Source organism: Cheilinus undulatus, linkage group 5 (genome assembly GCF_018320785.1).
Source record: "Cheilinus undulatus linkage group 5, ASM1832078v1, whole genome shotgun sequence".
Taxonomy (NCBI): Eukaryota; Metazoa; Chordata; class Actinopteri; order Labriformes; family Labridae; genus Cheilinus; species Cheilinus undulatus.
In genome coordinates, this window is record NC_054869.1 from 53,130,328 (window position 1) to 53,156,332 (window position 26,005).

A 26,005-nucleotide genomic window follows, 5' to 3' on the forward strand; every position below is an offset into this window, starting at 1 on the left:
AAAGGTTAAAGGCGTGTCAAACAGCCAGCAGTGATGAGTGAGGAGACAGACCCAGGTCTGCTTCATGGCAAATTTAGATTTAAAAACATGGAAGTCTGGATGAAATAAAGGTTGTGTGTACATACTGAATTAGTGTATCGTTTGATCATTTAATATTTGATTGGTAATTGAATAACAAATAATGAAAAAAGTTTCATTTTCTTATTTTCATTTCTGAAATGAAATCAAGTAAACGGGAAATGATGCGTCTTTTTGACTTTTGCTATTAATGTTGGGATCAGAGAATGTAATCTGAAATTAAAGCTGCAAGAAGCGATAACGGGCCCTTGCACTTCAGGGGGTGTAGCGACTGCGGGTGTATAAGATTTCAAAATAAAAGCCTTCTCAAATATGCCATATTCACCTTGCAACTGCCTAACTTTAAAATGAAATAATTAAGACAAGAACTGCCCAACTTTCAGTTGAAATGATTAAGAAACCCCCTGTTACCACAGACTCATTCCACCTTAGAGTGATAGTTGGAGACCCCACAATATATCTGGTGCAGTAACAAGGCAATCTGATGTGGACTTTCAAAATGGCAGACTTCCTGTTTGATTCACGATATGGGTCCAAGAGGCTTTTTTGCGCGTCTTGTTATGGCACACATGTTCGCAAATGTTTGAAATCCTAGGCTTAACCTGCTGGTGGGGCAAAATTTTTGAAAATTTGTAGGGGGTGCCATTCAGCCAATAGGCCATGCCCACCAGCAAAAATCACATCAATCATCTCAGCATGCTAATGAGAATTTTTTTTGCCGAGTTTTATTGCTTTACACATATCATACACCTCTGAAAATTCTACTTCCTGTTTCATGGTGAACAGAAAAATCGCCAGGGCTGCACCTTTTTATGTAAAGATTTGACCCCTTCATATGTGTAATGTCAAGTCCTTGGGAACAACCTGAGTGAATTTCAGCATGATTTGGCCCACCATGTAGGTACTGGGATGTGACATTCAGAAGAAATGTCTTCCTTTGCCAGAGGGTGGTGCTGAACAGTTTTTCAAATTTTAAAAACTTAAATGTGTTCTAGCCTGTTCTGTTAACAGGCACATGAGATTTGTCAAAGATACGACGTATTCCAGAGTTATGAAATTTAGGGCAAGACACAAATGAAGGATTACTGCGAAATTGCCATGAAGCTGGTGGACTTCCTGTGGCGATTTAGACACAGGTCAAAGAGGCATTTTTGTTGGTCGCCTGATGCCCTATATCCACACTGACATTCATCAGCCTGGGTTGAACGGTGTGCCAGGGTGATTTTTTTGGTATTGACACATGAATGTGTTGAGGACTAATGTGCGATTATCATTGTGGAGTTTGGTGATGATTGAAATAAACACTAAAAAGTTGTAAGGCAGTATTGGTGTAATTTCACAGTTGAAAATTGACATAAACGAAGTCTAAGTTTGTGCTCCGATAACGTCGCCGCCCTATGGTGAAAACTCACCAAGAGCACAACTTTGGGCCTCAAGGTTGTCTAGTTTGAGTAAAAACATTCTGGAGTCAATCAGATGGAAGCCCTTGGACGAGTTCATTCCATCTTCTCTGTTTTCATAAGTTTTAACATATGTTGTCAACTTAATTGTGAAAAACATAAGACATGACTCATGAGTGCATCTTTCTTGCTGCCAACTGCTCTGGTTGCTCGGCAACCCATAGAAAAGCACACAGGTGCTAACAGCTGAACACAGTTAGAGTAAAGCGATGGATTTGTCTCTCATAAACTCACCCTGCTGTAGAGGCTGGTGGAGTCGCTGAAATCCACCTCCCTTTGGCTGGTTGGCCGTGTTTGTACATGTTGTTAATATGTGGGCTGGCATTGATCTAAAGTAAAAATACCGACGTTTATGTTCTCTGGGTGTATAGACACACGTCTTTAGAGCATGTTACATATGCTCTGCTCCTCTGAGGAGATTGTTTTATTTCTACAGTTTGATTTTGTCATATTTGTACTCAGACAGTGATGGACCTCAGCGGTGCGGTGTCACGTTCACATCCATGTTTATCTTCAGGCTGACTCACAGAGTTATTGGTCCTACAGCAGGTTGGCTCCAGACGTCACTTACTGTTAATAAATGCTTGAATGTCAGCTTCCTGCTGTGAAGACCTAATTACCGCTTTGTTTATATTCATTTATGGATCCAACATCCATGTAGGGATGTGTGTGCCTTATATTATTTATTTCTCTTTGAGCATGCTCAGAAGGCCTACCTCGGTGGGTCTGCTCTCCAACAGCATTATCTCAGGATGTTAGTCTTGCTTTAAGACATTTTAAATAAGCATTATGTCAGCCAGACTTCATGTTTAGTTGGATTTAAAAGTCCAGTTGTAGTCAGACTAAGAAAATGAACTATTTTTTTCTGACTGTGCATAGATGCACTAAAAGATTCATCATCAATCTTCAACATTTTTCCCCTCACTCTCTGCTTTTCTTCTGGAGCACTCATGGACAAAACCACTAAACCAGCAGCCAGTACCCTTAAAGCAGTGATACTCAATGTGTGGCTCTTTTAAATATTATTTCCACTGAAAACCTAAGAAAGGGAAACTTTTTTGCCCTTTTCCCCAATTTTTGCCACTTTTCACAATTTTTGCCACTTTTCACCCATTTAAGCTACCTTTTGCCATTTAATAGCCTACCGCTTTTTTCCTACTTTTTGCCAATTTTTGACACTTTTGTGCAACTTTTTACCCATTCATTGCCACTTTTATTCCATTTTTGCCCTTTTTCATCACTTTTCATCCATTTAAGCTACCTTTTGTTATGTAATACCACTTGCTTCCTCGTTTTTGCCCATTTTAGCCACTTCTTTTAGGCAATTTTTATACAATTTTTACCCTTTTTCACAATTTTTTTTGCCACTTTTCGCCTATTTAAGCTACCTTTAGCCATTAAGTAGGGCTGAACAATTTTGGAAAATAATCTAATTGCGATTTTCTCCCCCAATATTGCAATTGCGGTTTGATAAGCAATTATTCCTTAACTTTCTTTTGTTCCTTAACAAGGGTTGAGCAAATCTTTAAAAGTGTCTAATTCTGATGTTATTGACTCGTATTGCAAATAGGATATGAATTATTGCATTGAAGGGTTTTTGTCATTTTTATATTTAATAAGAAAAAAGTACAAAAATGAAAAAGGTAGGATTTTTTGTAGATTACTCTAAAAAAAAATGGCACCTGAGTGGTTGCGTGATATGTCATGCACAACATCTCTGCTGCAAAAAAAAGTGTAAAACAGGTATTTTGACACAAATTTCAGGTCAAAGAAATATTGCACCTTTTGCGATTTGTAAATTGCACCAGGCCATATTGTGGTTTAATCTAATTTTTGATTAATTGCCCAGCCCTACCATTAAGTACCACTTGTTTCCTCGTTTTTGCTCGTTTTTGCCACTTTTTTTTTGGCCACTTTTATCCGATTTTTGCCCTTTTTCATCACTTGTCACCCAGTTAAGCTACTTTTTGCTATTGAATAGCCTACTACTTTTTTTCCTACTTTTTTGCAACTTTTTTGCAACTTTTTTTGACACTTTTATCCCATTTTTGCCTTTTTTCATCACTTTTCACCCATTTAAGCTACCTTTTGCCATTACATACCACTTGTTTCCTATGTTTTGCTCATTTTTGCCACTCTTGCCTGCTTTTTGCCCATTTTAGTCACTTTTCACTCATTTTTTGCTGCTTTTGGACTATTTTTTTCCACCCATAACTCATTTTTTGTCACTTCTCACCCATTTTTGCTACTCCCTGACCCTTCTTCCATGTTTTGCTCCCCATTTTTGCCCATTTTCACCCATTTTTGTTGCTTTTTGACCATTTTTGCCCCCTTTTACTTATTGCTATTGCTTCATCAAGCTTTTTTTGCCACTTTTCACCGCTTAGATTGTGGCCCTTTAAAGGTATTTTTCAACAGTTTGGCTCTTTGGTTGAGTAACACTGCCTTAAATCTTCCATTTTTGTCCTGAGTCAGTAAATAGCGATCACTCCTGCAGTAAAGAAAGGTGCTGTTGATGGTATGGAGTGTTTCATTTGTTGGTTCATTCTACATCAGGTTTTTTTGTCTGTAAACAGACTGAACGCACTAAAAATTGTAGCAGGAATCATGAGCCTGTGCAAAGGATGTATCTTAATGCAATAAAACAGAAGGAGAATTAGCTTTACTAATATTGATATGAATGTTTGCAGAACCGTGATGAATTATAGATGATTTTTAGAGTGGTAGGATAGACCCAGTAGACATGTATCTACAGCTGGCAGAGAGGAAACGTGACAGAGATGTAATTGAAGGTCATGTAGAGATTCTTTTCCACCTCAGGTTTCAGATGAGCTTTGAGCCCTGAGTTTCTCTCCTCCATGAGGCAGCAGAGACGGAGTGAAGGGCAGGTGAAGCAGGGAGCGTCCCCCCTCGGGGAAGGAGAGCTGAATGTAAAGTAATATCTGAGAGAAGAGTGAAGGTGAAGCTCTTCAGAGAGGATCCATCACACTCAGACGGACATTTCTGACCCGCGGTCCTTCACTGATCTCTAATAACTGCAGATACAATTAGCCACGTTCTCCTCATCCACCATCCATAAAGAAAAATGTCCGTCTTTATTGTTTTTAATCGTCATCCCGTGCAAATGAAAGTGTCAGTGATTTCAGAGTGATGCTTTTCTTCTTTCATTCTCTCTTTACCTTTGAGGAAACCTTCAGAGCAGCTCTGTGAAGGGCACAAACCAGGAACGAGATCCTATCACATCCAGCCCTTATGCTGACTGGTCCAGTACTAATTATCGTTTATTTTGTAGGATCAGCAATAGAGCTGAACAATATTGGAACAACTGTCGTTGCAATATTTTTTCCTTTCTATTACATAGTGATGTATGTTTTTTAAAATAGAAATAAACCTGATAAATGTAGTCTTGCTGAGGCTGACAGCAGGATAGGATACGCCCCTCTAATGGCGTCTGGACTGGTGCTGGAAGAATGGGGTGGAAAGGCAGCTGGGTTGGTGGTGTGGACATCTTAGGATCTGGTGCTAGAAGGGTGGAATGGAGGTGGCTGGGGTGGAGGAGTGGACTTCTGAGGATCTGGTGCTAAAGAGGTGGAATGGAGGTGGCTGGGGTGGAGGAGTGGACTTCTGAGGATCTGTTGCTATAGAGGTGGAATGGAGGTGGCTGGGGTGGAGGAGTGGACTTCTGAGGATCTGTTGCTATAGAGGTGGAATGGAGGCGGCTAGGGTTATGGAGGGTTGCAGTGGTCACACTGAAATGCTAGGCTGACTGTGTAGGAGAACAGATTTTAAATATGAATGCAGCAGTATGATTGGTCAAGAGAGGTGATGGCAGAATGGGATTGGCTGAGATGTGAGGTGAGTAAACATTCATGACCAGGTGATTACTAGAGCAGGAACACAGCGGGAGGGAGACCAGGAAGAACATGAAAAAGTGGTGAAGAATGAATGAAAGGAAATGAAATCGTCTTTCTGCTTAAACTTAAGCTCTGCATCATTTGTTTGGAGGAGAATTTTCTATTATATTATATTATATTTTATATTATTTTTGTTTTTTGGTTCAGTTCCAGAGGTAGAGTCACCTGTTTGTCATCATTTATGTGACACCAGTAACATACATTTCACCCACAGTGATGGATGGATGGATTGGTGATGGATTTTCTGCCAGTGAGACACAGTGAGCAGACACAAATATCAATGACTGGCATCACATGGAGGCTGTTAATCAGCTACCACCTCTAAACTGTGCAGAAGTGTATTAAAGCCATCTAATATTACTGCTATAACTGAACCATTACAATAATCCCTGTACACAGACGTTCATATATAGTAGATCTCTCAAACGGCTAACCCTAATAGATTTCCCTCCATCAGATAACCCTGAGCTGAACATAATGGGCTTAAATATCCTATTTCTCTCTGTGACGGCCGTATTAGCAGTGTGTTAACATTTCAGGCTCCTGAAAGCCTCAGAGAGATCTGATATCTCTGAGTCTGTAAAGTGTCATCATCACATATTGTTGTGTTTTTTAATCTGGCTGTCAGACAGCTGTCGTGTTGAAATTCTCCTCCTCATGCTGTCACTTCTTTGTCTGCGTGTCCCCTCAGGCCAGAGTCACAGATCTGAAATCCTGCGTGGTCGTCCTGAGGATTCTCCGAGACATGTGCAACAGACTGCCGGGATGGAGGCCGCTCAAAGGATGGGTACGTGACAGACGGAGTATAAGAACTGGGTTTTCATACCAGGACAGCCCGATCTCACTTTAGGTTCAGAGATTTAAAGCTTTATATCATCTGCTGTACACATGCAGGGTGTGTTTTAGACCCTGTTTATATCTTTTATTAACATTCAGATACCTGGAGGTAGTCCTCCCACCATATCTGATAGCACAGTCTTCATACATGCTACCCTACATCAGGGGAATCATGCACGGCATGATCACTGATCATAAGAAGCTGGCAAGTTAGAAGTCTGATTGCTGATCATCTCTGAAGATGTTTTGTTAATGCATGATGTGATTAATACTGGAGTGCAGATATTTGGGATCTGAATGCCTAAGAAGGATGTTCACGTATAAACCGGGGTGCTCAGCCTTTTCAGCCCGCGACCCCCAAAATAAAGGTGCCAGAGATGAGGGCCCCCCGCTGTGCCTGAAGGTGTTTGAACACCTCCATGCACATTCTAGAATAGTCATGTGGAGACAAGGCCAACCATAAAGAGGGACAATGAGCGAGCTTTCTGGGGCTCAGACCAAACTGGGGGCCCATGGAGGTCAACAAAATCATGGTCCACTGTAAAGTTAAGCCGTGATACTTATACTTTATATTTAACTTTTAGAATAACTACTCTTATTAAAGAAACAAATATCTTTTTAATCATTTGTGTATTACATAGCCTTCTTAAAATGTAAATCCCTATTGTAAAAAAAATAAATACATAAAAATGGGTTAATAATGGTAAAAAATGGTGGAGAAAGGAGTTGAAATTGGATTTTAAAAGTAGAAGAGGTGGGGAATGGGTTAGAAGTGGCAAATATTAGATTAAAATTAAAAAAAAAGGCCAAAATTGGCATAAATAGTGGTAAAAGGGAGTTAAAAAGTGGCTGAAAAGGCTTCAAATGAGCTTAAATGGGTGGCAATTTGGAGAAATGGGATGAAAAATTGATAGAAACTGTGAAAAAATGTTAATTGAGAAAGAAAAAAAAGGCAGATATTGGTTAAACTAGCAAAAATGGGCATATTAGATAGGGAAATTTGGTTAAAATGGGAAGAATTAGATGCAAAAACTGGTAAAATGGGGTTAAAGGTGGCAATAATGGGTCTAAATAGGAAACATTAGACTTAGGTCGCAAGAATTGGTTTAGAAGTAGCAAAAACAGGCAGAAAAAAAGTGGTGGAAAGGGTTTAAAATGGGGGAAAATACATTTTTAACTGCCAAAAATGTGTTAAAATTGATGGGAAAAGGATGAAAATGGGTTAAAATTTGGCTAAATTTGTGTAAAGTGGCAACAGTGTAACTTAAAAGTATTCTTAGATTTTGAAGGCATTTGAAGACCCCCTCTCAGTGTCTCCCGACCCCAAAGGGGGTCCTGACCCCAAGGTTGAGAAACACTGGTATAAACACCCCCCCCCCCCCCCTCTCGTCCTCTGCAGCCTCTGGAGCTGATCTGTGAAAAAGCTATCGCCACCTGTAACCGTCCGCTGGGTCCAGGTGAGGCTCTACGGAGAGTCATCGAGTGCATCGCCTCAGGGATTCTGCTGCCGGGTCAGTGCTAAAGTCCTCTACCCCAACCGTTAAAAACCACAGTCCTAGGACAGATTATAATCCACTCATATCACTCCTGATTCTATTTATATAAGAAAGGATTTCCATGCATTCAAATGAAATCTGACTCATTCTTTCTCTTTTATAATAATAAAACTTTTCTAAATTGAGAGACTCACATGGATGATCTGACATCTGCAGAGATTCAGGATCAAACTGAAAAGTTTGAATGTCTACAATTATATTGATCTTCTTTGATTGATTGATATAAAACAAACAGAGAGAAAAAAAGTTAAGAAAGTTTTAGAATAAGTCTGCTCAGTCTGTCACAGACTGTTGAAATAAAAAAGGTCTGTACTGTCAGAGAAATCCAAACAGCAGGACTCTAAGTCCAACCATCACCGCCGACCTCAAAGATTTCTGTTAAAGCGTCCGATGAATCAGAGGAGAGGTTTCATCATGGGAGGTGAACTTCTGACTCGGAGTGTTTGGAGGTTTGAGGAGGTGGAGTAGCAGGATGCAGCGGGGGGTCTTTCCCTTCTCTTTTAGACTCTCAGGAAGATTTAAGTTACAGCTCAGAGCTGACAGCCTGGAGGCCGGGGTTAGGTTTACATCTGTAGAAGGAAGAGAGAGCGTGCTGCAGTTATTACAGGGCCGCTCAGACTTGTCTTTAAAGGTAGCTTAAAGTCGATGGAGAGGAGAGTGTGGATGAGAGCAGGAACAGACTGCTGGTACAGGCTTTACAGACTTCTGAGAACCAGGCTGACTCAACTTAAAACTGTCTGGTTAAGAATATCAGCCTCTAGTTTGAGTCATAAATCCAGATATAGAAAACCTCATTGTACAGAAACGCTGCCAACAAAAACCTATGAGCTAAAAAAGCTCAATAAAACAAAAATCTGTTAGTTTCTTTGAAAACAGGGCTTTAATACAGCTGATATTAGCATGACCCCATAGATTTATCTTATCTGTTTTTATCAATAGAGCTGATTCTGAATGGACCGTCAAATTTTGTGTTTTTCGGACAGACCAGGAAATCTTATTTTGTAGGTTGATAGACTCTGGATTTATTCTAGCTTTAGCAGAAGTGTTGGTGAGTTTATAGCTGATTATCTGACCTCGTTCACCGCCACAGACCGCTTCTATGAATCATCATGAGCTTAAAACAGGTGAGTTATCAGTTTAAACACACTTGTAAACCATTATTTAAGCCTTTGGTCCCCAGCCTTTTTCCTTTAGACCCCCTACTCATGTCTAAGAAAAGCTGAGCCCCCCCGGACCCACTTGAAAAAAGAAAACATCAATTTTTAATTGTTTTCATTGACAAAATTCCAAGATAACAGTCCTACAGACACTCATTCCTGAAAAAAGATCTAAACTATCCATTATTTCTACTGCATATTAGGACCACTCTAAAAACCTTATAAGGAGAAAGAGGAAAAAATAAAACCTTTTACTTTTACAGTCTTAAATTTATGTGGACCAAAACTGTGTTACTGAGATTGTAAAGTTGAAATTCCTCCCACCGTTTTTAGTTTGGGTTCTTGTAACTTTCCACCTTCACAATGTGAAATTTAGGATTTTAAAAGTTGAAATTATTGAGTTTCTAATGTCAGAATTTAAGACTTTTACCACCTTATTCCTAGCCTCATGATACGTTGCGTAAAATGTGGGCACAGCTTCCAGTCCTTTATGTCTAAACAGGTTTTTTCACAGAAATGAGATGCTAAACGTGATTACTAGAGCAATTTGGAGATTTAAATGTGCAAACTTTGACTGTTAGACCTCAGACAGGATGATATCCAGATAAACTAGACAAGCATGTTAAGCTAGCTTTATTAGCTTCGTATCAGTGTAGTTCTAGATGCTCTTGTTTTGTTGAATGAGTTTGGACACACCGTCAGAAAAGAGTAAAAAGCTCTAGCTCTGGATCCCTCAGAATTAAAGGCAGATGGTAACGCCAACAGTGACAGTTCCAGTGAAACTCAGTCTTTCAGCTCTGTGCGGTTCATCAATGATTCAGAGTCCAGATCCAGACCCCCTTCAGGCCCCTTAAGAGTCCAGGTGAATCCACAATGACACCAGTAGTTTAAAGTCCAGTGACTCATATTTCATCCAGTAAAAGTCAGCGATGGAGAGCGTCTCAGAGATTGAAGCGACTCTCTGAGGCTTTTGTTTTCTTTATGATTTATCCTCGCAGAGCAACACAAATAAAAAATGTTCCTTCTCAGCTACAAACAAAAGCACGTTTATTTCTCCTCCTTTCTGTTTTCATGATTGTTTATCTGAGAAACCTTCAGCTCCTGGTTTGATCCGTGCCAAGCGGCATGCTGGTCTTTGTGAAGATGTGATTGGATTTAAAATGTGGTTCAGGGTTTCCCTCAGCGCTGAATTGACAGTTTGATCCCTGGATGAGTCTGAATCATTGATGAAGCCTTGTTCATTCCAGCTGCTGCAGCAGGAAGCTCAAACGAAGCAGAGCTCAGCTCGCCGATGCTTCTCAGACCCTGAGAGGAAACACTGACCTGGTTTTTCTCCGCAGGAGGTCCGGGGGTTCATGACCCGTGTGAGAGAGAGCCCACAGACGTCCTGAGCGACCTCAGCGCCCAGCAGGCCGACGCCGTCACAGAGAGCGCACAGGTCAGTCATCCTCATCAGGGACGGCCTACCAGGGATTTTCCTCAACTCCATGGGGCCCCAGGTTGGCTGGGCCCCCAGAGAGCTCCCCCTTTACCCCCCCTCCATGGGCGGCCTTGTCTAAATGCATGCATAAATCTGAAGTGTATCTCAGCTAGCTCAGTGTGAAATATCTCTCTGAAGAGCACACCTGGCTCAAGTAAATCAAAGGAATCCCATCGTCCTATAATATTCGACTGATTTATAATCCTCACCTGTTCACAGCAGGATTATGGTTATTTTTAACAGGTATTTTGTTTTTCATTCATGTGTCTCCCATTGGAGCTGTTTAAAGTTTATTATTTTGCTCACCGCTCTTTGACAGCAGTTTTTAAGGAGGACAGGATCATTTCCTGTTTTCTTTATCCCTCCTGCTCCCAGGGTCCAGACGTTAAAAGCCCCATTAGCACGCCCTGACTCTCACTGTGGACCCGGTTTAAAGTGTCCCAGAGGTGATGGAGACACAAGTAAGGGCCTCTTTAATTTTGGTAGGTCAGGAAGAAGAAAACATAAGAGAAGAGATAATTAAAGTCTGAAGTATTTTCAGGGATCATTTTAGTCTGAGCTCTTGGTTTTAGCAGTGGCGTCTCTCCCTGGAGGTGACTTCGTGCCGTTAAACCACAAAAATATCTGATTTTTTTCTTTTACTGTAGCTTTCATGACAGCGAGTCTTTCATTAGAGCAGCTCCTTTATGGATTTGTCTTTAAATTCCCCCCTCAGCGCATCATAAACTCTCCTTCCTGTTTTCCTGCTGTAAAAAAGCCGCAGACGCTCATTTAAGTGAGCGTGATCATTAAGAGAAAGTCAGCGTCAGCCGAGCGACTCGTCCCGCAGGGCTGCACCTCCACGCCGCCCACAGCGCTTCTTCTGGGAAATCTCTCGAGTACTGTCCCCCCTCCTCGTATGTCTGATTGAAGATGGTTATTTAAAGCCAAGTCCTCGGTGAAACCCCCCCTAATGTCAGATCTATAAATATCCGACGACCACGGACTCTGACCTCAGATCAGCCTGACAAACCGGCGGATTAATGAGCCACCTAACGAGCGTGGGAACTCCTCTCTCTGTTCACACCCTCACCGACAGCACGAACCGCCGTTAGAAGCTTTTAGACCAAATACCACTGCTGCTGCAGAAACATACAGTTTAGAGATGAATCCCTTTCAAATGAGATGACATTAAATCGTTTATATTAAAACAGTTTGTTTTCATCTGGGCTTTGGTGAATGCAGCTCAGAATGAATGAATCTGGATTAAACAGATTTCAGGATCAACACTGAGTAAAAGAAACACCCACAGTTTTAGGCTTCTTTTAACCACAAGCTAACAATTCGAAATATCTACTCTGAATGGGAATTATCACTGCATGTATGTTTATTTTTTGCAGCACCTATTAAAAGTATTGGCCCCTTTGGATGTTTTACCCTTTCATTAGTGGGGATGCTGAGCATCCACACTATTGATATTCACTTTGGCCATTTTGTTTATCATTATTCTTCTGCCTCGGCTATCTCCTCCTTCATACTTTGTCATATCGACACGATTTGAACTTAAAAAAATTCAGTTTCTTCATCACAGACTGCTATAACTTTTCTCATTTCTATTATAATTTTTAAAATATAGCTGTGTTTATGCCATTTTCAGCTACTTTTATAGGCTATTTTCAGCTATTTTTATGCCATTTTTGGCTTTTTAAGGATACTTTCAGGCATTTTTATCCTTTTTAGCTACTTTCAGCTATTCTCAGCTACTTTTAGGCTATTTTCAGCTATTTTTGTGCTATTTTCAGCTATTTTAAGGCTACTATCAGCTACTCTTAAGCTGTTTTCAGCTATTCTTAGGCTATTTTCAGCAATTTAATGCTACTTTTAGCCATTTTATCCTTTTTAAGCTATTGAATGCCATTTTCAGCTACTTTTAGGCTATTTTCAGCGACTTTTATGCTATTTTCAGCTATTTTAAGGCTACTCTCAGCTATTCTTATCCATTTTCAGCTATTTTTAGGCTATTTTCAGCATTTTTAGGCTACTCTCAGTTATTTTTATTCTTTTTAGCTATTGAATGCCATTTTCAGCTACTTTTGTGCCATTTTATGCTATTTTTGTTGTTTTTGGCTCAGCAGTTCCTCCACAGTTCAGCTCTCTGCATACCCACACAATTTCAGCTGAAATTGCAATTTTGATCTAGTTGACTCTATAAATTAATCATGGTCAATTTGCTTTTTGGCAAAAAACCATTGTAATGTCAAAGTAAAAGCTAATTTTGACAAAGTAAAGTCAGTTAAATAAAGATCTTTGATGTAAAATAAGTGACAGCATAAATATTCCTCCTTCTAGTCAGCATCTAGTAGAGACTCCTTCGTCTGCAGTCTCAGCTCTGAGTCTGTGTGGATAGGTCTCAGTCAAGATCAAACATCTTGACTCTGGAATTTTACTCCATTCTTCTCTGATAAACTGCTCAAGCTCCGTCAGGTTGATCAGGGATCAGGCGTGAACAGAACTTTTCAAGTCCAGCCTCTATCCTATCTCAGATTGAGGTCTGAGCTTTGACTCGGCCACTCCAGAACATTCCCCTTGTTGTTTTTAAACCATTTCTGTGTCACTTTCTCTGTATGCTTGGGCTCATTGTCTGACTGGAAAATGAATTTACTCTCTATCTCTTCAGGCCTTCCAAGGCCGGCTGCTGAGAAGCATCCCCACAGCATGATGCTGCCACCACCATGCTCCACAGTGGGGATGGTGTGTTTGTGGTCTCATCAGACCAAAGAACTTTCTTCCTCTTGACCATGGAGTCCCCTACAGTCCTTCTGGTGAACTCTAGTCCAGATTGAATCTGAGTTTTCTTCAACAGTGTCTTTCTCTTTGCCACTCTCCCATAAAGCTCTGACTGGTGAAGAACCCGGCCAACAGTTGTTGTCTGCAGAGTCTCTCCCATCTCAGCTGCTGAAGCTTGGAACTCCTACAGAGTAGTAATAGGTGTCTTGGTGTCCTCTTTCACTAGTCTCCTTCTTGCACGCTCACTCAGTTTGTGAGGGCGGTCTGATCTAGGCAGATTTACACATGTGACATATTCCTTCATTTCTTCTTGATGGATTTAACTGAACTCTGGGGGATTTTCAGAGACTTGGAAATGTTTCTGTCTCCATTCCCTGACTTAGACTTTTCAATAACCTTTTCTCTAAGTGTTCTTTTGTCTGCATGGTGTAATAGTAGCCAGGAGCAGTGATGAACCAGTGACTGGACCTTCCAGACACAGATGTCTTTATTCTACAATCACTGAGACACATTCACTGACCTCAGCTGATCCTGATCTCACTAACTGTGAGACTACTAGCACCAACTGTCTGGACCTGGGGATGAATATTTATGCTGTCACTTATTTTATATTACAGATTTTTATTTAGTTGACTTTACATTGTAGATTGTCTGTTTTCACTTTGACACTAAAGAGATTTTTATTGTCAAAAAGGGCAAATTATATTGACTGTGATTGATTTATGAAATAAATAAAGGGTTACACATCCAAGAGGGTGATTTTTTTTAGGCACTGTAAAAATCAGAGTATTGAAACCTGTTTGATACCACAGCAACAACAATAGAAGTGCAAGATGATCAATCAGGTCAGTCTGGCGTCAAACATGGTCCCGTACCGCTCTGGCCTCCAGATAGCCATCCTCCAGGCCCATGCCCCATCTCCCCTGGTATACTCCTAGCCCCATTTTAGTGTTTACATGAATGCCAGTGGAAGTTCAGAACTCTTCAGCAGAGATATGGAGACTTTTACCCATGAGCCTTAGCAGCCATTGACCACGCTCTGTGATTTTACCTTGTCTTCTGCTTCATGGCTGAGCTGCTGTTGTTCCTAAACTCTTCCCCTTTCTAATAATATCACTGACAGTTGACTTACAGTTGAAATTTCACCAACCATCTCATTGCAAAGGTGGCTTCCATCACAGCACCATGCTGGAAGTCCCTGAACAAAAAAAAAAATATCCTGATATATAAATATCCTGTCACTGTTCCACTTTAAAATACAGAATGTGATTTTGGACCGTATGGCCCAGCCCTACTGCAGCACGTGCAACAACAAAGTCTCCCCTCAGGCTCAGAAACATGCAGACATCCTCCTCTCTCTCCTCCATCAGTATTCCTCTTTCTTCTTCTTTCCCTCCTCCCTCTCAGAGTTTATTTCTCCTCTCTATAATGCATGAAGTTTCTCCCAGCAGAATTTACACAAATGTGTGAGTTACAATTAAAGCGTATCGATCAGGGAATAACCGTCTCTGCACTCCCTCTGAGAGCAGAGCTCTGTTTCTCCACCAGTCCACTGACGTGCCCTTATTCTGTCTAATGTGTGTGTTTCAGCACGCGTTACGCCTCCTCGCCTTCGGACAGCTCTACAAGGTCCTGAAAATGGATCCTCTCCCCGCCAGCAAACCCTCGGCTCGGCTGTTAGAAGGTGTGTTCAGCTCTGGTTGTTTTAATCTGAGTCTGTGGGACATCGCTCTGTTTTTAAGAGTCTGTTTAGTTTTTATCTCTGCTGTTCTCCACTTTACTGCAGCCTCTGTTAAACACGTTGTAGTTAAACATTTTTACAGAGGATGAAACAGGATGATTGGTGGCTCAGTGAGGCCAGCGAAGATTGAAACATCAAAATGATGGTTGTCATCCCCAGCCATCAGGCATCTTTCAGTTTAAATATTTTGTCTAGATCAGTGATACTCAACCCTGCTCGACCAAAGAGCCAAATGTTGAAAAATACCTTTGCAAGAGCCACAATCTAAGTGGTGAAGTGTGGCAAAAACAGCTTGAAGTAGCAATATAAATAAGTAAATGGTGGCAAAGATGGTCAGAAAGCAGCCAAAAAAGGTGAAAAGGGGCCAAAATGGGGAGAAAAAAATGATAAAAGGGTCAGAAAGTAGCAAAAATGGGTGGAAGTGGCAGTGGAAGTGGCAAAAGAACAAGTTAGAGGTGGCATAAAAATGGCCCAAAAGGGAAAAATTTTGGTTAAAAAAAATGTAAGAAGAGTGACTAAGATGTGCAAAATGCAGTCAAGAGTGGCAAAACTGGGCAAAAAATAGGGAACAAGTGGTATTAAATGGCAAAAGTGTGTTTAAATGGGAGAAAATGAGGAGGAAAAGGGGAAAAAATGTGATAAAAGTGGCAAAAAATGGGGAAAAAGTTGCAAAAAGAAGTGGCAAAAATGGGCAAAAAAAGGTAGGAAAAGGTGTGGTACTTAATGTTAAAAAGGTAGCTTTAAATTGGAAAAAAAACGATTAAAAAGGGCAAAAATGGGATAAAAGTGGCAAACTGGTGGTAAAAACGGGCAAAATAGAAGAAACAAGTGGTTTTAATGGAAAAATGTAGCTTAAGTGCGCAAAAGTGGCAAAAATGGTGAAAAAGGGCAAAAAAAAGTGGCAACAATTGGAAACAAGTGGCAAAAAGAAGTGGCTAAAATGGGCAAAAAACTGAAGAAAAAGGGGTATTAAATGGAAAAGGTCGCTTAAATGGCTGAAATTGGGAGGAAAAGGGGCAAAAATGGAATAAAAGTGGCAAAAAAATGGGGGAAAAGTTGCAAAAAGAAGTGACAAAAATGGGCAAAAAAGAAGGAAAAGGTGTGGTACTTAATGTTAAATAGGTAGAATAAACGGGCAAAAAATGGTGAAAAAGGGCAAAAATGGGATAACAGTGGCAAGAAGAAGTGGCTAAAATAGGCAAGAAAGGGAAGAAAAGAGGTATTTAATCGCAAAAGGTAACTTAAATGGGTGAAAAGTGGCAAAAAAAAAAATGGTGAAAAAGGCAAAAACGTTACCCTTTTTTAAAGGTTTTCTGGGGGAATAATATTTCAAATTAAGACATAAAGAGCCATACGTTGAGTCTCACTGGTCTAGATAAATAGAATATGCCTGGGTTTACTTCTGAATGCAGTGGTCCGAGGGTTTAGTCACTCTTTTAAATGCCCGTGTTTCCATCATGGAGGTCTTAATCAGGCATTTGTGGTGTGGACACACCTGCTTGCACCTGTTTTAGCTCCAGCCAATGGAGACAGTCACATGAAGCAGAGACAGAGAAACAAATAGAAGTACTCAACACGGTGGTGGATGGCCTATTCCAACATAATAAATCAGTTTCCTGAGGCTCTGCTGTTGTTATCACAGCTCTGACTCAGCATCTTCAGTCTCATAACACTAGGACTGACCTTTTTACTCCTACAGGAGAATCACATTAGCAGCAGGAGCTCTCTGGGTAACTAGGTGTTACAGGGAGCGGTGATGAAGCATCTCACAGTCCTCAGACTCAGAAATCTGATCATGTGGACTAAATATGAAGAGAGGAGAAGTTTCTAAATGTCTGCCTGTCTGTACGCTCTGGAGAAAAGTGATTAAGAACGATAGAAGCTCATAACTCTCACCTCAGAACGTCGTCAGTTGTCACTGCGCCCAAACTTCTGTTATCTGAAGCCTACAGCTGAATGAACATTTACAGCGATTGATTTGGTGATGTGATCAATATGTTTGATCACTGGCATGATAACAGAGCTGGAGATCAGTTTAAGAAGGAAAACAGACAAACAGAGCTCTGTCAATGTTTTTACTAATCTCCTTTTATTGTTGATTTGATACATTTACATTTTGAATCTGATGGTGGCAACACATCTTAGAAAAGTAGGGACAGGACTTTACCATTGTGTATCATCCTCTCTTCTTTTAACAACAGCCTGTAAACATCTGAGAGGAATGTTGTCCCATTCTTGTCTGATGTAGGATTCTAGCTGTTCAACAGTCCAGTGGGTCTTCTTTGCTCCAAATGTTTTCTATTGGTGAAAGGTCTGGACTGCTGGCAGACCAGTTCAGGACCCGGACTTTTCTCACGTGAAGCCATGCTGTTGTGATGGATGTGGTATGTGGTTCAGCATGGTCTTGCTGACAGAGACGTTGTCTGGATGGGAGCATATGTAGCTCTAAAAGCTCTCTCTACTTTCCAGCATTGATAGTTCCTTTCCAGATGTCAGAGCTGCCCACGCCATAGACACTAATGCAACCCCATACCATCAGAGATGCAGGCTTTAGACCTGAGCCAGGAGAACAAGCTGGATGCTCCCTCTCCTCTTTAGTCCTGGGGTTCTCAATGTTAGGGTTGGTACCCCATTGGGGGTCGCGAGACGCTGAGTTGGGGTCTCCAGATGTCTTCAAAAACCAAGAATATTTTTTTAAATTACACTGTTTCCATCTTTACACCAATTTTGCCAAATTTTAACACATTTTTGCCACTTAAAACCCGTTTTGTCTCAAATTTTAAACCCGTTCCACCACTTTTTTTCTGCCTGTTTTTGCCACTTCTAACCAAATCTTGCCACTCTCTGCCTACTGCTGGCTCTGTTGACCCATTATTGCCACTATTACACACTCTTTACCACTTTTTAAACAACATTTCACAATTTGATATGCCCATTTTTCTCAGTTCAACCATTCACTTCCAATTTCCAACTAACCCTTTTTTGACAGTCCCATTTCACCAAATTTCCACCTATTTTTTTCACTTTAACACCATTTCTGCAACTTGAAAAGAGTGGTTATTATTCAGGTTAAATATAAAATAACACTGCTTAATTTTACAATAGACTATGATTTTTCTGGCCCCAAATTTGGTTCAGCCCCAGAAAGCTCTCTCATTTATCCCCCATGTGTGCGGCCTTGTCTGCACATGACTATTCTAGAAAGCTGATGGCTGTGTTCAACCACCTTCTGGTACATTGGGGGTCCCTGGTCTCTGGCACCTTTATTTTGGGGGCGGTGGGCTGAAAAGGTTGAGAACCCCTGCTTTAGTCCACAGGACACAGCGTCTGTGGTTTCCTCTGACCACAGAACAGTTTTCCATGTTTCCTCAGTCCATGTTAAATGAGCTTTGGTCCAGAGAAGACGGACCACGCTGTTTCTGGATCCTGTTCACATATGGCTTCTTCTCTCCATCATCCAGCTTTAACTGTCATTGGTGGATGGCACGGCCAACTGTGTTGACAGACGATGATTTCTGGAATGTTCCTGAGCCCATGCAGTGATTTCACTACAGAATCATGCCTGTTTTTAATGCAGTGGCCCCTGAGGGCCCCTTCAGCCTTGTCCCTTGCTCTCAGAGATTTCTTCAGATTCCCTGAATCTGTTGATGATATTATGGACTGTAGATGGAGGGAGATTCAGGGTCTTCACTATTTCAAATTAAGGAACATTTTTCTGAATATGCTCCACAATTCTTAGACACAATGTTTCACAGAATGGTGAACCTCTGCCCATCTTTACTTCTGAGAGACTCTTCCTCTCTAAAATGCTCCTTTTATACCCAGTTATGTTACTGACCTGTTGATAATTAACCATATTAGTGTCAAAATGCTCCTTAAAGCTATTTTTCATTAGTTCCACTTACTTTTCCAGCCTTTTTTTGACCCTGTCCCTACTTTTTTGAGATGTGTTGCTGCCGTTAAATTCAAACTGAGGTAATATTTTCCCTGAAATGGTAAAATGTCTCAGTTTTAACATCTATTTTGTTGTTCCTGTTCTGTTGAGAATCAAATATGGGTTTATGAGATTTGATAATCATCAACTTCTGATTTATTTACATTTTACACAGTGACCCAACTTTTTTGGATTTGGGATTATAGATAACAAACTCAAAGACACTTGACCTAATTTGAACTGTCTTCTTTTCCCTTTTTAGTGTTATAAAATAAACAGTTGTTGGGATTCCTCATGTGTGTTTTTGCTCTGCAGGCTGTCAGAAGAGGCTTCGGGACGACGTCGGCTCAGACGACAGAGATTTCATCAAACGGATGAAAGGTGACCTTGACTATTGACTCGTTTTAAAGAACCACGGTTTGTTCTTCCTGCTCAAATCTCAAACACAACAGGCTCATGAATGCAGTATAAAAAGTAAAGGCCGACTGGTTTATCTACCTGTGATAAATGCTGAGGAGGAAACTCCTTCAAAGTCGGCGTGTAGTCAGATTTGGTTGCCTCCGTGTTGCCGCCACAGTTTACTGACTCATAAAGGGTTTGAATGAGCAGAGAGGGCAGAGTTTGTGGACGCAGAGCTGATGTTTGTCTGCAGGCTCCTGCAGCGCTCAGAGATGTGTGTGAGAGTCAGGACGGTGTTAAACAGAGAAAATGAAAAGTGTAAATCAAAGAGGAAGCAACATGAAGACAGTACCCTCCGTCCCCACTCGCTGCATGCTTTTAACCTGATGATAAGCTCGCTGCCTGTCAGCAGGTGTGATTGGTTTACACGCTTACACATCAACACTGCTCAGCAATTAGCTGGAGTGCACGTGTGGAGGAGAGCAGAAGAAAAAAGGACAGCACAGCAGAAAGGAGGAGCAATAACTGAGAGGGAAGGTGTGAAACTCCTGCAGGAGAGTTATGATAAAGGCTGTAAAAACAGAGAAATATTTAGGAGGAAAGGACTAAGGTCTGCCATCTACTGCATGGACTCGTGATGGATGCCATGTTTTTACAGGACGGCTGTGCACAGCCTAGAAAATCAATGCAACCAAACAGAAGATACAGAATGTGCGTGATGTGGCGGAGGTGTGAGGGTAAACCCAGCAGCAGAGATGAGAGCTGGAAGTTTCAACTGATAACTGAGACCACAGTTCACCTTTATCATGTGTTATAGTCACCAACATGTCTGTTAAAGCAGCTGGAACACAGAAAGTCTGTTTTAAAGTCGATTTTTTAAACCTGTAGAAAAAATGAAAGAAGATCGGTGTTACAGTACAATCAGTAACTGTGTAATCTAGTGACAAAAGGTTACTTGATTTTCCCTCTGGGACCAAAGTTCAGGCTGTAAACCTTTAACTCTCTAAGCCTCAGACAGTGTTAAAGGAATAGTTAGACTGAGGGAGCTCATAATCAAAGATGGCAGCATACATAACTAACTATAAACTTAATGTACATTCATATTTTTTAACTTCTAGTGCATGTTTTTACGTCGAGACCAAACCTGATCATTGATATCAAATGTTAATTATTTTGGAGGGAATTTAACCCTTTAAATGGCAGATTAAGAGTAAGTACCCTGATATTTGTAATGTAAAAACACAAAAATAAAATATTTTTTATACTTCATGAAAATTAGATAACCATGAGCCTTAATTATATTAATAATGACCTTAACTTTGATTTTTATTTATTTTTTAAATTAATAAGAATTCAATCAGTTGTTTCCCTCCAGGTATATGTGAGCAAAAATGGGCTTCATACATAAAAAGCATTAAAAAATATATATATATATTATTTATTTATTTTCATTAATTTCTTTAATCAAGATCTGGTCTGATCATTATTATTAAAATGATATTCATTTTAAGAAATTTAAACTTTTAAATTCCAGTTTACATACAAAAAAACAGGATTTTTATGTAATGTAGGAAATACAAAAAAATTTGATATATATATGTTTTTTGGGGGGCATTTTTGTGCCTTTATTTGATAGAGGAGGATCGTGGATAGAGTCAGAAACAGGTACAAGAGCGGGGGAGAGACATGCGGTAAAGGGCCTCAGGCCCGATTCAAACCCGGGCCGTCCACGTACATGGGGCACCCCTTAACCACTCAGCCACCTGCGCCCGAAAATTTGCTATATTTTATGCACAATCAAAATGGACTTCGTTAAAGGCAATTATCATGGACATAAATATGATAATAATGACCATTAACTTTACATTTTAATGATTTTTAATTTTCATTTAAATATTTTATAAAATAACAATAACAGGAAACCAGGATAAAAAAAAAGCATGCATTTCCCCCTCATGCATACATGTGTTTTTTGTTTTGTTTTCTTTTTAACTGTAATGGCTTGTGGTTTTGATGAGTTTCAATGGGACATTTTTGGTCTCCAACAGCCTGAGTGGTAGAAAACGTCTACAGAGATTATTATTGAAAGATACAGGTTCTGGTATTAATATTTCAAAAATCTATGAAAACAAAACTCGACCTCCAAAATGTATAATGTCAAAAAAGTCAAATTAATAATAGAAAGACAACAAAAAATGTTGCTTCAACACCCTCTGAAGGTCAGAAGTGCATGATGTAGTTTGAAGTTGAGGGGCGGCTTCCTGTGGATGAGATTTGCTGGTGATGTGCAGCAGAGCAATCCAAGCACCATCCTTTAAAGATTAGGTTTTCAAACTATCTGTACAAGGCACACCAAAAATAAAGCTGAAGGCACACCATATTCATGTCCTTGCAGAATAGCCTCTTTTACATGTGTCGCAACGTCCCAACTGCATGCAGTGTGAGCGAGCGCCAACTCCAAAATCAGTTTGATTAGAGTTTCCTTCTGTAGTATCCTGACAGCCTGTGAGAGACAGAGTGCAATGCACCTCAATAATGTTACTCTGTTCCTATTTTCCTCTCTGTCGCTTGCTCTGAGATGGACAGATAACAAGGAAAGAGGCAGCACAGTGGATGACAAGGTACCAGGAGTGTCCAACTAAGAGATGTTCTTAATTTTCATCCACTTTCCTCATCCCCAAAACTTGTTAGCTTATTTTACAAAGTGAAGATTGTGATGCATGAATATTCTCCATGGCCATTTATGAAATTTCAGGGTCTGTCTTGAGCTAACATTGAGACAAAACTATGTGGCTCAGAGCCATTAGAGGCTAGTCAATACAAGGCACCATACCTCTGAATAACCACTTTCTAAGTAAATGCATAAGATTTCATATTTTTACACGCGGAAAACAGTCATTTTACAGGGCAGAGGATTGTATATTTAACAGATAACAGACTGAGCATGCAGTGCTGCATGATGCAATGAGATGTCTGATGCTCACATACAGTAAGGACATGGGTTATAGTATTTTCAGTTTTTGCATAATTGCAGTAATAATGCATATTTAGTAGGGCTGGGCGATATGGACCAAAATGTATATCTCAATATATTTTAGTTATATCTCGATATTCCATACATATCTAGATATATTTGTCCATGAAGAAGGAATAAAAACAGATTCAGTTTTGAGTTAGATACACATGAACTGAATACTGTCTTTTTTTGAAGCAGTTGCATAGGTTGACATGTATATTAATTTCATGAAAAGAAACTACCTGTATATAAATAATAATAAAAAAAAATTTAAATCAAGAAACAAAATAAATTATTAAAGAGGGAGTATAGTACTTTTCCAATTTTTGAAACACAAATATAAAGTCACAATGTTGGGTGTCCATACTCCACGTATGCTAATTTTTAAACGACAAGATAAACGTATGTGGCAGAAATCATGGGTATCAGAGAGATGGTGTAAAGCTTTGCAAAAAGGCATAATACCCTCTCTTTAAAGTAATAAGTCAAATAAAGTAATAAGTTATATAAAGTAAATTTTTTCTCTGCAAAACAAAATACATATAGCTGTGCAAATAAGCAAAATTTAAAAAGAGATAATACGAAACAAAAATAATATTTTCTACATCTGACAAAGTAGCTTTTCCCTGAGATTGGTAGTTCTTTCTATTAAAAGTGCTTTCTCCTGTGAACAGTCCCTGAGTCCAGAACATTCAAATATTTTTTTTTAATAAACAAAGTAAACTGACATGGTCAATGTAACAAATATGCCTCTCTGTGTTAAGCTCACAAAACAGGAAATATGTGCCTGTTAGGGGCGCTGTTGTCACAAACAAACAGAGATAAGACGGCGTAGAAGAAGATGAAACCAGAAATTCAGCTCCTTCCACCAGTCTCTTTTTTTCACATAAACAATGAAAAAAACATAATTTGTGCTGTCTTGGGGTTTCTGCTTTTGCACTGGGGCATTGTGAGCATCCAGCAAGGCGGTGAGCTGTCCAGCATGTCATTCTTTACACAATATGAATGAATCAGCACAAAGTACGACGTGTTGCCATGGCTACACAGACGCCAAGCAAGGTACCGGCATGTATTTGAGTGCATTAAATCACATATAAATCCTCACATCATTATGCTTTATGCCTCTTCCTGCCTTTGGTTCACAAGTTGGTCTGCTTTGCTTTCACACCTCAAACGAACCGCACCAGCGGTTTTGTTAGCGGTCTCCATGTTGTCTCTCTGTTGTTGGGGTGAGAGGGGGAGGGGTGGGTCATTGAGTTTCGTGAAGTTTCGGAGGGGAAGGGAGGTGGGGAAGGACAAAGAGCAACACAGAGTCAAGAGAAGCAGGCGAAAAGGCGACTCGTGTTTAAGTATTTTAACGTAAAACGATGTTGTCCCATGTCATATCTCATATAGAAATATATCGATATAAATGAAAATCTTGAGATGTCGCCTAGCCCTAATAGTTAGATATATTCCCAAGGCAAACCAGTGTGCCTCAGCTCACCATTGGAGAACCACCAAAGAGCAGCTAAGTGAAGTGCTCTATTATATATTATTATTATTATACTATTATAAATCGATGCTTGGACCAATAAGACTTCAGAGATACAGAGTCTGACGTCAAAAACAGATCTTAAGAAGCAGAAGTTAAAAAAGAAAGACATGTTTACGGCATCTCCAGTTGATTTTGGAAAATGTGAGAAGAAACTGGAGCCTGTGTTTTAAAAAAAAAACTCAAACAGTATCATAAAAACAAGGCCTCCATGGCAAGAAAACAAATATCTACAGACTCAGTTTAAAAAAAGATTTTTATCAGCAGTCTAATAAATTCATCTCTCCTCCTTATAATCATACAAACTCAGAAAAACTTTAAAGAAAACAGCCTTTTATGAGAAGAAAATCTATTTTTCTGCTCTCTGCAGTAACACCATTCCACCAATCAGCCTAACCCGGTCAGACGCTGGCTTTGGTCAGAATATAAAGTGGAAATAAATATAGCTGATTATTAGGTTAGCCAGCAGAGAAGAGGAATAGAATAGAAGAGGACCGTCTCTTGGCAGTTTTATCATCATTATGATATCAAAGTTTACAGCACTGCAGTTTGTCTGTCCCTGTACAGGCTAAATGTATTCTGGTAGCCTTTATTATAGATTTAGTAACTTCTGCTTATGCACTGTGTAACTCAGAGTTTGAATGTTTAGGCTGAACTGTTCTGCTCTGATGCTCTATCAGAGGAATGGACAGAGGCAGAAATGGAGGAGGAAGATGGAGATGTCTAAGGTCAGAGCTGGCAGGATGGAACAATGACGTTTGTGTGTGAGGGGACTGCTGCGTGCTTCTGCAGAGCTATGAAACCTCACACTGGGAAACCAGTTTACATCCCAGTGGATTGAGTGTGAGTGTGAGATTCAGTGTGCATTCATCCAGCATCAGCAGGAATCTTCAACACTTAAGGCATCCTGGAGGTCCAATAGGCAGGTAAACTAGGAGAAGACCCCAAGGTAGACCTGAAACCTACTAGATGGATTACAATTCCCATGATTGCTGCAACCACTACCCAGCTAATAGATGGATGAACGGATGGATGGATGGATGGATGGGTGGATGGATGAAATTATGGCGCAATGAATGAAATTATGGATAGATGGAGGGATTCATGGATGGATGGATCCATGCATAGATGGATGAAATTATGGATGAATAGATGAATGAAATTATGAATGGGTGAATCCATGCATGGATGGATGAATGGATGAAATTATGGATAGATGGATGTATGAAATTATGAATGGAAGCATGGATGTATGAATGAAATTATGAATGGATGCATAAATGGATGGATGGATGAATGAAATTATGAATGGGTGGATCCATGCATGGATGGTTGGATGGATGAAATTATGGATGGATGGATGGATGAATGAAATTATGAATGGGTGGATCCATGCATGGATGGATGGATGGATGAATTGATGCATGGATGGTTGGATGGATGCATGGATGGATGAATGGATGAAATTATGGATGGATGGATGGATGAATGGATGCATGGATGGTTAGATGGATGCATGGTTGGAGCAAAGATTTTCAGTCCTAAACGTTTAGGAGTAGCTGCTGTTCCTTCAGACTTGTGGTGAGTAAGGGCATAATTGTCTGAATGATGACAGAACAATGACTGTGCCGTCTTTCTGTAACATTTAAGTTTTCTTCTTGATGCTCTGATAGTTTTCAGGTTTCCTCCCTTATGTGAGAAGATCACTTATTGTGATTTCTGAGCGCTCTATGAATCAGAAACAGTAAATGACAATAATTTCAGTCACAAAAAGCCTCAAACAAACCTCAGGAGCAGGCCCCTGACGCCCCAGGAGAGCGGTGTTTGTGTTTTAGCAGCAGATAAGAGGGTATTGATTGAAGACTTTGTCGCCTGGTTGTTTCTAATGACAGAGACAAAGGACCGGTGTTCACTGTGGGTGTTTATCTGAGCGTGTTTTCTGTAAACACAGCTCTCTGACAGTCTGTGTGTAAACGCTGGAAAAGTGGTTCAGTGGAGCAGAAAGCATCAAGCAGTGAGGCTGAGGATCAGACGGGCTGTCAGACGTGTTCACTCTCTGACCTAGGGCTGGGCGATGCAGACCAAAAACCACAACAGCATGTTTAGGGTAAACATTTCTAATGGATCTTATGG

At 40.2% G+C, this 26,005-nt stretch overlaps 1 protein-coding gene across 2 annotated transcripts in view; it reads left to right on the top strand.

Moving 5' to 3' along the window:
- LOC121510061 (spermatid perinuclear RNA-binding protein-like) overlaps positions 1-26,005 on the top strand; it is a 144,487-nt gene that overhangs the window by 89,303 nt on the left and 29,179 nt on the right. For both annotated transcript variants that reach the window (XM_041787948.1, XM_041787949.1), the window contains exons 7-11: positions 6,144-6,239; positions 7,689-7,800; positions 10,343-10,440; positions 14,839-14,932; positions 19,239-19,304. In XM_041787948.1, coding sequence (XP_041643882.1) covers positions 6,144-6,239; positions 7,689-7,800; positions 10,343-10,440; positions 14,839-14,932; positions 19,239-19,304 — 466 coding nt within the window. The remainder of the gene's footprint in view (positions 1-6,143; positions 6,240-7,688; positions 7,801-10,342; positions 10,441-14,838; positions 14,933-19,238; positions 19,305-26,005) is intronic.